Below are 10450 nucleotides of genomic sequence, written 5' to 3' on the forward strand. Positions count from 1 at the left end.
CTGAACACCTTTGAACATTTGGAGTTTTAGCAGACAGTGTTAGTTTGTTCTCAAATGTGGAACTTGACGCAGTCAAATTATGCTTGTGCCAAGTTTGAGTGTAACAGTATACTGTGACTTTACACTAACAATAACTAACCATTCAATTAATTAAAAGGGAAAAAATAGTAATTAAATAGAAGAAACCATATTAGTATAAATTAAAGAGCCTTTTTCTTAATAATTAAATTAATGTGGTATTTGATTTGCAGCTGATCCAGTAAGAAGTGTTCTGGTCCCTCAAAGCTTGACTGAGGGCCAATTTAAAACATTTATAGAGGAGGAATACCCCCAACTGAAGAGCAAGTCATTCGACATGTGCAGAGTCAATAGACAACGTGTTGTAATTCCACTGATCGAGGGGACACCTAAAGCAATACGAAACAGTGGAGTGCTGGGAAGGTCAGCTCTCTACCTCCGGCCAAGTGTAAGCTCACTAAGGTTATGTAAAAACCAAAATGTAATCATCCATTTTTTTATTCATATCAAGTATTGTTTAATTACATTTAACAGCAGCCTTTAAACAACAATGAGGGTAACACCGTTTCAGTGGTGAGTAACTAATAATAACTAATGTACTGTGCAGTATACTGTGCATAATAATCAGACAAAAGACGTTCAGTATAAAATTTGGGTTGACATTTTTGGTATGTTTACAAATTTAAGGAATCCATTGACTCAGCAACAACAGACGACGAATTGGTGAGGAAAAATATGTAACCATGACTTGAGTTATTATGTGTTAAGTATATAGGTTATAACCGTTTAAAGCCATATGTAGCCTATTAAAACATATTCAAACAGACAGTTAATGTATACTTACAATAAAAGTACTACTACGTTTTATGTTAATCATGTGCTTTTACGACACTACTGAAATGTTAAGAACATGAATTTAACTCTTTATTAACTTTGTCAATGTGGATCACTCTCATCACATTTCAGTATTTTGCTAAACGTATTGCATCGCTTCCGTCTCTTGTGTTTTTGAACATATACTCTGCCCAGAGGTCATGTGTATCTACCTCTTATCATTCCTAATTCTTGTTTCTGATCTGGTGTCAATGGAGTTATTACAGTTGCTAAATTTTTGTCTGCCTGTTCATGTGTAGGTCATCAATGAAAGTGATGATTCCCCACTAGGTCAAAATCATAATGATGATGATGTTTTTGTTGATGGTGATGAGGAAGTGGTAAGAACATATATTACATAATTATTGATGTAATATTTAATTGTTTTGAGGAAAATGCATATGAAGTGAAATACCATATAAAGTGCTTGCTACTGACCGGTTTATAATGTAGCCATTATAATTTATACAATTCTGTCCATAAAAAGGTCATCATTAACAGTGATAATTCTTCAGAAAGCCATCATGCCAGTGATGATGATAGCACTACTGAAATGGTAAGACCATGAATTGCGTTCTTTGCTTTTATCTTTCCATTCTTCTATGTGTGTGTGCATATATATAGGCCAAGATAAAAATCTGTACTTCATTTTATCTTCGTTTTAAGAAAATAGAACAAAGATGCATATTACAAATAAACAACATAATATACAAATATAATCAGCGCTTTATTTTTTTCCCAGCTACAATAGGTTAAGGTTTAATTATTAGCAGAATTGTTTGTCTTTTGTTGTTGTTTTATTAACATCAATGGGATAGTTCACCCGAAAATGAAAATTCAGTCAAACCAGAATGAAGTCTATTCTGTTAAACATAAAAGATATTTGAAGATTGTGGGTAACCAAACAGTTGATGGTAACAAGTGACTTCTATAGTAGGAAAAAAGTACTATGGAAGTAAAGGGGGATATAACTGTTTGATTACCCACATTCTCCAAAACCATCTTTTTTGTTTAGCACAAGAAATATATTATTATAGGTTTGGAACAACATGAGGGTGATTTAATTGATGACAGAATATAAATTTTTGGGTGAACTATCCCTTTAATGGCAAGCTGCAGCATGTTTACTGCTGTTGCTTTAAGACTTGCACGCATCTAATATTAGACACACGTCCTATTTTCATTCAACTGTATACTTATATTTAAGACAAACCAAATTGTGTTTATGTAAACCTTCTGTGTATTTGACAGTGTTGGGTGATAAAAATAAATTCAGTCCAGTAACAACCTGCTATTTAATATATGCGCTCTTTGACTGTAAGCGATCAGAAAAGCACCTATGAAAACAGCACCCTAATGAAAAGTTGAAACTGCAAGGCATTTAAATGGGTGCAAGTAATGAACTTGCAAATAACTGCAGTTTACCGTGAGTGTAACTCTACCTCTGCGTTAACATGTGTTGTGAATCAGACCTAATTCTTCACTTTTTAATGTAGTATTTATTACAGTTACATTTCTGTTTGTCTGCCTGTTAATGTGTAGGTCATCAATGAAAGTGAAGTATCCTCACTAAGTCATCATGGTGATGATAATGCTGATAATGAAATGGTAAGAACAAGCTTTTTCTTCTGTATTGTTGTAGTTATTACACGTCATGGCAATTTTTTTTTTAAATTTCTAATTAATTCTGAAGGTCAGCATTGAAAACAATCATTCAAATCAAGATCATCAAGTTGGGGCAGAAACAGTAAGCACTGCATTTTAACCTTGCAGACACTCTTGAATGACAAAATGCATTTCACTTCACTCTGTAGGAACTACAATAACATATATATCTATCTCTCTAAGAATACATTTTTTTGCTTGAGCAATGACTGGTGCAAGTTATTCTTTCACACACTGACAAATTATGTTGTAAATGTGGTTGTGTTCTTTTGTTGCCACCTTGTTGTGTATAATGGATTCAATAATTGTTTAACAGGAGAGTGTAGAGGAAAGAAGGAGACTGATTGAAGAGCAAGATTCTGAATATGAACAGTCCTTGCTGTCGGACAGAGAAAAGGTAATTTAATTTTTTTTTTAAACAGCAGAAATTCAGAAGCCTACATATGTAACTATGTTAATGACATGTATTGTACAGATTAATAATGAGAGAAGAAGAGAACAGCAAGAGGAGAGACGACTCCAGGCAAGTTAAATTAATCAATAGTGCTTAATTTTTCAAGCGTAATTTTCAAATTGCTGAGACAAATTGAGAAGAACTTACAAGAACCATACATATAGTATGAAAGTTCAACAGTTACCTACAAGGATGTGGTTAGTTTCTTATGGCTCTCAGTTTCTTATATCTGTCCCATAATCAAGACAGGCAATAAAACCACAAACAATGACAAGGGTGGTCCATTAAGCAAGACCACATTACGCTTCCAATCTAAGAAATTTAGAACTTTGGCATTCACACTGTTTGCTTTGTTGAATATAATCCATCACTGATGCAATGAAGTCAATAATGAGAGCAATCAAAAAACATGATAATTGTGAATACAGATAAAAATAAGATTTCATCTCTGTTTTGTATAAACCTGTGATAACAGAGTGTGCTGTAATGTGTAACCTTTTATTATTGTAATTTATTTTCCTTAAATAATTGTACAAAATACAGTAGGAATGTAGGCTTCTATTTGGTTTGTATTTCATGAATTTCATTATGAACTAATAAAATACTTCCGTCACATAGGTCATACGTGAGAGGATACAACTGTCTGCAATTTTCCCTTCAGAAGGAGATGTTACATTTCAGTTTCACTATCCGGATGGCTCTCGGAAACGCAGACATTTCCAGCTGCAGAACACTATACAAGTAACAGCCTGTTGCTATATACATCTGTATTATAAGTTTTCAGATTTACATAAGTGGTTAATTGCAACTTGTTTCCCTTTTCTAGCAACTCATATTCTATGCAGGAGCAGTGGATTCAGCAACTGAATCACTCTGCTTGATATCACACAGTCCAGCTGTTGTAATAACAACCTCGTCTAATGGGAAAATAGGAGACTACATCACCCAATCCACCACATTTTTTGTTCGCTGGATGGGAGCTGAAGATGTATGTTATACATTTTTCTAATTGTGCTGATTAATTGACTAAACTAAAGCCCCAAAAACTGTAATCTGTTTTAACTGATAGGACTTTATAATTAACTTAGACATATGCTACAAGTCAAAACTTTGTGTACAGTAAGATATGTAATGTTAGGTTTTTTGGAAAGGATAGTGGAAATTGACAGTAAAGCTTTTTTTTTTTGAGGTGGAGAGAGAGTTATGGGATCGGGAAAAGAACTCAAGTCACAGCTGCGCCATATGTCAGTGTGTAAGCCACTTGGTTATCAATGGTGACAAGAGATGTTCCTTAGATCAAAAATACAGGAAAATGCTTTTCTATTTCAATATACATTCCAATGTAATTTAATCATGTGATCAAAGCAGAATTTTTAGTATCATTACTCCAGTCTTCAGTGTCACATGATCCTACAGAAATCAGTATAATATTTATGGTCAGTGTTGGAAACAATTATGCTGCTATAACCAGTGATACATTTTTCAGGATTCTTTGATGAATAAAAAGTTAAAAAGAATAGAACATAATTACAAATATTTCCTACATTTACAATACACTGTAGGAAAAATTTTTAAAACTTTCACATGACCATTACAAGATAGAGGTAATTTCAGTTACATGGCTTGTCAAAATTAAAAAGCAGACTAAACATGTAACATTCAGATTTATCAATGATGTTCTGTTGACTTCGGTTTTGGAATGAAACAGATGCATGGATAATCTGTAACATTACCAGAATCCACTGAAAAAAAAAATCAGTCACCTTAAAGTATAATTTGGTATGGTTGGCATGATGGTATGACTAATGTTAGTTCAACAAAGGCTAAGTGCTACCTACAGGCATATAATGTGAAGTGTAGACTTCTGGTTCAAAAATGTGAAATGATGATGTGACATAGCCTACCTTTGTGACATTACCATTTTATTCATTATGCAGCAATAAGTACTAATCAACCTTTCATTTTAGAGAGTAAAGGTAATATTTACAATCATAATAGTTTGTCTTGACCACCCATGACCGGAATTTGTGGAAATGTTATTTTATATGAGTTGGCCTGTCTAACCCACAGATTATCTGCACTTTCAGCAGATATTACAATCATCTGTGCATCCGTAACACAAGTTGTTTCACATTCCAGTTGTGTAGTTTCTAATGTATGTAAGACAATGATACCTATGGATCATTTCTAATCATACATTTTGTAGATATTTTATAGGGCTGGTTATGTTCTTTTGTGCTTTAGAGTAACCCAATGTTTTCAATGTGTTTAAAACAGGACTCTGTAACACTGTGTGACAATGTAACACCTGCTGGAGTCAACCAAGCTGAAGCAGCCATTCCTTCCAACTCGACTGTTCCCTCAGCCTCCATGGACGCTTTCGACCCAACTGTTCCCTCTGCCTCCGTTGACACTTTCGACCCAACTGTTCCCTCAGCCTCCGTTGACACTTTCGACCCAACTGTTCCCTCTGCCTCCGTTGACACTTTCGACCCAACTGTTCCCTCAGCCTCCCATGGACGCTTTCGACCCAACTGTTCCCTCTGCCTCCGTTGACACTTTCGACCCAACTGTTCCCTCTGCCTCCGTTGACACTTTCGACCCAACTGTTCCCTCAGCCTCCGTTGACACTTTCGACCCAACTGTTCCCTCTGCCTCCATGGACACTTTCGACCCAACCGTTCCCTCTGCCTCCATGGACACTTTCGACCCAACCGTTCCCTCTGCCTCCGTTGACACTTTCGACCCAACCGTTCCCTCTGCCTCCGTTGACACTTTCGACCCAACCGTTCCCTCTGCCTCCATGGACACTTTCGACCCAACCGTTCCCTCTGCCTCCATGGACACTTTCGACCCAACCGTTCCCTCTGCCTCCGTTGACACTTTCGACCCAACCGTTCCCTGCTGCCTCCGTTGACACTTTCGACCCCAACTGTTCCCTCTGCCTCCGTTGACACTTTCGACCCAACTGTTCCCTCTGCCTCCGTTGACACTTTCGACCCACCTGTTCCCTTTGACTCTATGCACTCTCCGGCCTCCGCCTCCACCTACACCTCTACCTCGACCAGCACAGCAGTGAGTGATACTAGGTAATATGTTTTTTTTTACTACAAACTACAATTGTTTGACCCTCATTGTATGTGATAACTAGCAGTGGCACTGCAGTGTTCAAACTGATTCACTCAGTTTGTCACTGTACAGTACAAGAGTACAGCTTGAGAGCTTGCTGAAGCCTATGCAGTGCATTCAGAAAGTTTGGTCAATTAAATTGATTGGACATGATTTGGAACGGCACACACCTCTATAAAAGGCCTCACAGCTGACATCGCATATAAGAGCAAAAAAAAAACCATGAGGTCAAAGGAACTGCCTGCATAGCTCATAGACAGGATTGTTGCAAGGCACAGATCTGGGGAAGGCTACAAAATATGCACTGAAGGTTAATTTTTTGTTCATTTGGTGTATTTTTCAGACTTGTTTATTATTTTACAATTTAAATACATTCTTATGACAACTTGGATAACATTGCTGTACTTTGTTTTGCAGGCATGACTTGAGGAGGCTGCTCCAAGGTCTACAGTCAGCTGTTGATCTGGTTGAGTCTGGACCCATAGCAAACTGCATAAATGTAGTAAGGTCCAGGGTGCTACAATGTGCTTTGAGGACCTTCAACAGACGAGCATTCAATCCACATAAACAACTCGATATCGTATTTGTGGATTCGTGCGGAACAGGGGAGGGATCTGTTGATACTGGTGGTCCTACCCGGGAGTTTCTCAGGCTACTGATGAAAGAACTCCTGGATTCAAGATATTTTGTTGGACCCGAGAACGGCAAGAGCCTTGCTCTTGATTCCCTTGGTAGGTACATTTTCTTTTAAATATATATATTAAAAAAGATTGATTGATTATTTGATAGACTGATTGATAGATAGAACCAGTACATACAATTTCATAGATAGATATCCAAATAGAAAGTACAATAGGTAAGTAGATAGAAAAAGGTTCCAAAGAGTGCAAAAACAGCCATTTATATCAAAATACTTATACATTAAAAAAAAAAAATCTAGCTGATACTACACTGTAACACACAATTTATTCCTGTGATAGCACAGCAGAAATTAAAACTGCCATTACTTAAATCTTCATTGTCACATGAGTTTTCAGACAGCTTTCAAATATGCTTGTTCACCATACTTCTAACATTTGTGGTGTTGCAACTAGCTGGTGTAAAAATAATGACAGTGTCGTGTTGCGTCTGTCGTCATGAAATGATGAATGATCATTGTTACCAATCAAAATGAGTGTTTATTTAAATGCAGTGTGTGTGTGTGTGTGTGTGTGTGTGTGTGTGTGTGTTTTTTTTACATGGTCCCTTACCTTTCATTTGTCCTATTTCCATTTAACAAAACTCATTTACATTTATGCATTTGTCAGATGGAAAGTTATGTGTTCCCTCGGATCGAAGCCACAATCGCATGATCACATCATTGCATATCACGGTACAATACAATGCTCTACCAATTAAGCTACATGAAACCTGAATTATGACGCAGATAAAAGGGTAAAATTCACTAAAATGAACGTGTCCTCTTGTCAATAGGGGTGCAACTTTAGTAAACGCTCCCATGGGTTGTATTTCAAGAAAGTGACAAATTACCTATTTGGGCATATAGGTTGGAGGACATGTTGGATTGTTGAATATGGTGCATGTAATTGCAGGGTTGCCTATACTGCGCTGCGAGAGACGTCAGACATTTCACACCATAATGTGTTTTCACAAAATTCACAACCCCTAGTTGCAAAACAGATAACAATCTTCATTCTTTTTTTTAACTGTGGTCTTCATTTCAATTGTGTAGGCTTATCCAGAGGAACATACAAGGTGTTAGGGATGATCATATCAGTCTGCCTTGTTCATGGCGGGGTGGGACCCCGTGTGTTGGCCAGAAGGCTGTATTCACAGCTCTCAGGGATCCCTGCTCCACCAGTGAACATAGAAGAGGTTTATGACCCTGAGCTGCATGACCAGCTGGACAAGGTAAGATATACATCTGTTTTTGGTCTTTATGATATCAAAAGTCGAATCTGTAATGTCATTAACACCTTAACCTCAGGGCCAAAATAGCTTCTTTGTATTGTGCTATGTTTTTGTTTTTTGGGGGGGTCTGTTGAGTAGCTATAGATAGATTGTTGGTAAATATGGACATGTTAAACATTTAGGAAAAAAATTACAACACACTGATAAACGCAAAATTCAAATTTGCACATCTAAAGGACCGTATTGTGTAAAAACAACTACAATAATAATAGAGGCCCTTGTGCCGACAAGTTGACTACATAAGTGTGTACTTTCAGTCAACACTGACTGATATTTATAACAGATTTTACTGTCATGATGGTACGATATAACAAAGTAAAAGACTACTCCAAGTTTTTGTGTATACATCACAATTATTTTTTGTACTACAACTGCCATTATTTTGGAAATAAGGAGAACACTTCACATTGCCAGCAACAAAAGGTTATTTCTAATAGAACCTCTTCTCTTACTAACTTTTAGATCCAAAGGGCAGGAACCATTACAGAGGCACACACAGCCATGTTAGAGGCTTCAAACAGCCTCCACATGCTCGGTGCCTTATGCAAGGTTTCAACCCTTGAAGAGCGTCAGGATCTTGTCAATGCAGCGCTAAAATACTATCTAGAGGGAAGGATGGAGATGCCTCTCAAACAGTAAGATTACCTGCTTGATCACTAATGTTTTATTAAATGCTGATGTTAAAATTAAAGGTAAAAACTACTTTCTCTGTAGGGGTTAAGTTTTCATACATTTGTTACTTTTTCAAATGTGTTGCATATCAATTGATATAACTACTGATGATTAAAAATGTTTGATTCTGACAACATATGTACTTACCTGATTGAAAGACTGAAAGAAGGACTGGAGACACTGGGGGTGCTAAATGCCATAAAGGAGCACTCTTCCATTATGGAGGAACTCTTTTGTGGTGGTCCCCCCACCTTGTCAGCTGCCTCCTTGCTGGACCTCTTCACAATACATTACTCCCCAAGAGGAACTAACAGGAGAGCCTTGGAGGAGGTTGCAGTTGGTCACTGGCGGGATTGGATCATTGAAGTCGAAGGTGAGTCCATTTAATTTTAATTTTAATTTTAACATAGTTTTGCAGACCCTGAGTGTCACTGTTAAATTGCTTGTTGAAAAATTAAATTGTACGCTTAAACAAGTGTTTGTTTGGGAAGTTCCTATGCAGTTACAAAGGATTTCTGGGTGGTTGCTATGCAGTGCGATTCCTAAGGTACATAGGGGTGGTTGCTGGGATGTTGCTATGTGGTTGCTAGGGTACTTAGTATAGTTACTATCATATTGCTGTGAGGTTGATAAGGTAGGGTTAGGGTTAGAGTTAGGTTGCTGTTGGGGCTGCACAATAAATAGTTTTTCTAATCGTGATTACAAATACAGATGCCACAATTACATAATCATTCAAAGGCGCAATAAAAATAAATAAATAAAATGATATAGAATAAAACATTTTTAATGTGTTTGAGTGTTTTCAGCTTGTTTATATATATATAAAAATATGGCATGCAGTTAGTTCAAACAATGATATAAAGCTAATCAAGTATTCATAGTGACTGGAGGTATGTATGATTAGAATCTTTTTGTGTCACTATTTCTTTTTTTTAAATGATGCTTTGCTTTTTGTGTTGCAGATGGAGATGCAGCAGTGGAGGTGGATGGTGGGGACACAATTAAAGTCACCCTAGAGAATGTCCTTGTGTTTGCTTCTGGGGCATCTGCCGTACCCGTATTTGGATTCAAAGAGAATCCAAATATCACATTTCTCCATGAGAACATAAATGGCAACTGGCGGATGTTCCCAGAAGCAAACACATGCACCATTACTTTGAAGTTGCCGATTGGACAGGAATATGAAGAGTTTTGCCATTTCATGACATCCGGTGTAATTCAATCGCCAACATTTGGGGTAGCGTAAAAAACCTGTTCTCCCAACCCTTATCACCCATCCCATGTGGCTGATAGCTCTCCTGCTGGATTGCTGTTTTTTTTTACTAGAAATTGTAAAATGTTTGTTAAACATTAAAGTTTTGTTAAACTTAATTTCCCTGAATCTAAACTTGTGTGTGTGTGTGTGTGTACTTGTATTCCCTACATTATTATGGGGACCATATTTCTGTGGCATCGCTGTCGAAGAGTAATCAACTGGTCAAGTACATTTACTAATTGCGTAGGTAACAAATGTTGCCAGGAGAATATGATATTTTAGAGCGAATACCTTATCCGACGTGCTGTATGTTTTGGATGGAGTACATCATAGCTTTCAGTTTCTCAGTAAATGTTTTTCTGCAAGTGCTATAGCATATCATCCCCATTTGTCAAAATTGAGTTATTCACATA

General features: G+C 37.0%; 2 protein-coding genes and 1 long non-coding RNA gene across 3 annotated transcripts; all 3 read left to right on the forward strand.

The window, feature by feature from the left end:
* The first annotated feature begins 232 nt into the window (after positions 1 to 232).
* On the forward strand, positions 233 to 3040 carry LOC109088606. Its single transcript, XR_006159547.1, has 6 exons — positions 233 to 741; positions 1152 to 1232; positions 1379 to 1447; positions 2434 to 2499; positions 2585 to 2638; positions 2873 to 3040. It is a non-coding gene; the product is annotated as an uncharacterized LOC109088606 (long non-coding RNA).
* A 2474-nt stretch (positions 3041 to 5514) lies between these two features.
* LOC122144126 lies at positions 5515 to 8241 on the forward strand. The gene is made up of 3 exons (XM_042754799.1): positions 5515 to 6099; positions 6557 to 6870; positions 7872 to 8241. Exons 1-3 carry the CDS (start codon positions 6032 to 6034, stop codon positions 8135 to 8137), a joined length of 648 nt encoding a protein of 215 aa, XP_042610733.1. The 5' UTR covers positions 5515 to 6031; the 3' UTR covers positions 8138 to 8241.
* Positions 8242 to 8580: 339 nt separating this feature from the next.
* On the forward strand, positions 8581 to 10154 carry LOC109088603 (G2/M phase-specific E3 ubiquitin-protein ligase-like). Its single transcript, XM_042754801.1, has 3 exons — positions 8581 to 8745; positions 8941 to 9155; positions 9745 to 10154. The coding sequence occupies exons 1-3, from the start codon at positions 8612 to 8614 to the stop codon at positions 10026 to 10028; spliced, it is 633 nt and encodes a 210-aa protein (XP_042610735.1). The 5' UTR covers positions 8581 to 8611; the 3' UTR covers positions 10029 to 10154.
* Positions 10155 to 10450: the final 296 nt, after the last annotated feature.

The sequence above is a fragment of the Cyprinus carpio genome, unplaced genomic scaffold (assembly GCF_018340385.1).
Source record: "Cyprinus carpio isolate SPL01 unplaced genomic scaffold, ASM1834038v1 S000006593, whole genome shotgun sequence".
In the NCBI taxonomy this organism is placed as follows: Eukaryota; Metazoa; Chordata; class Actinopteri; order Cypriniformes; family Cyprinidae; genus Cyprinus; species Cyprinus carpio.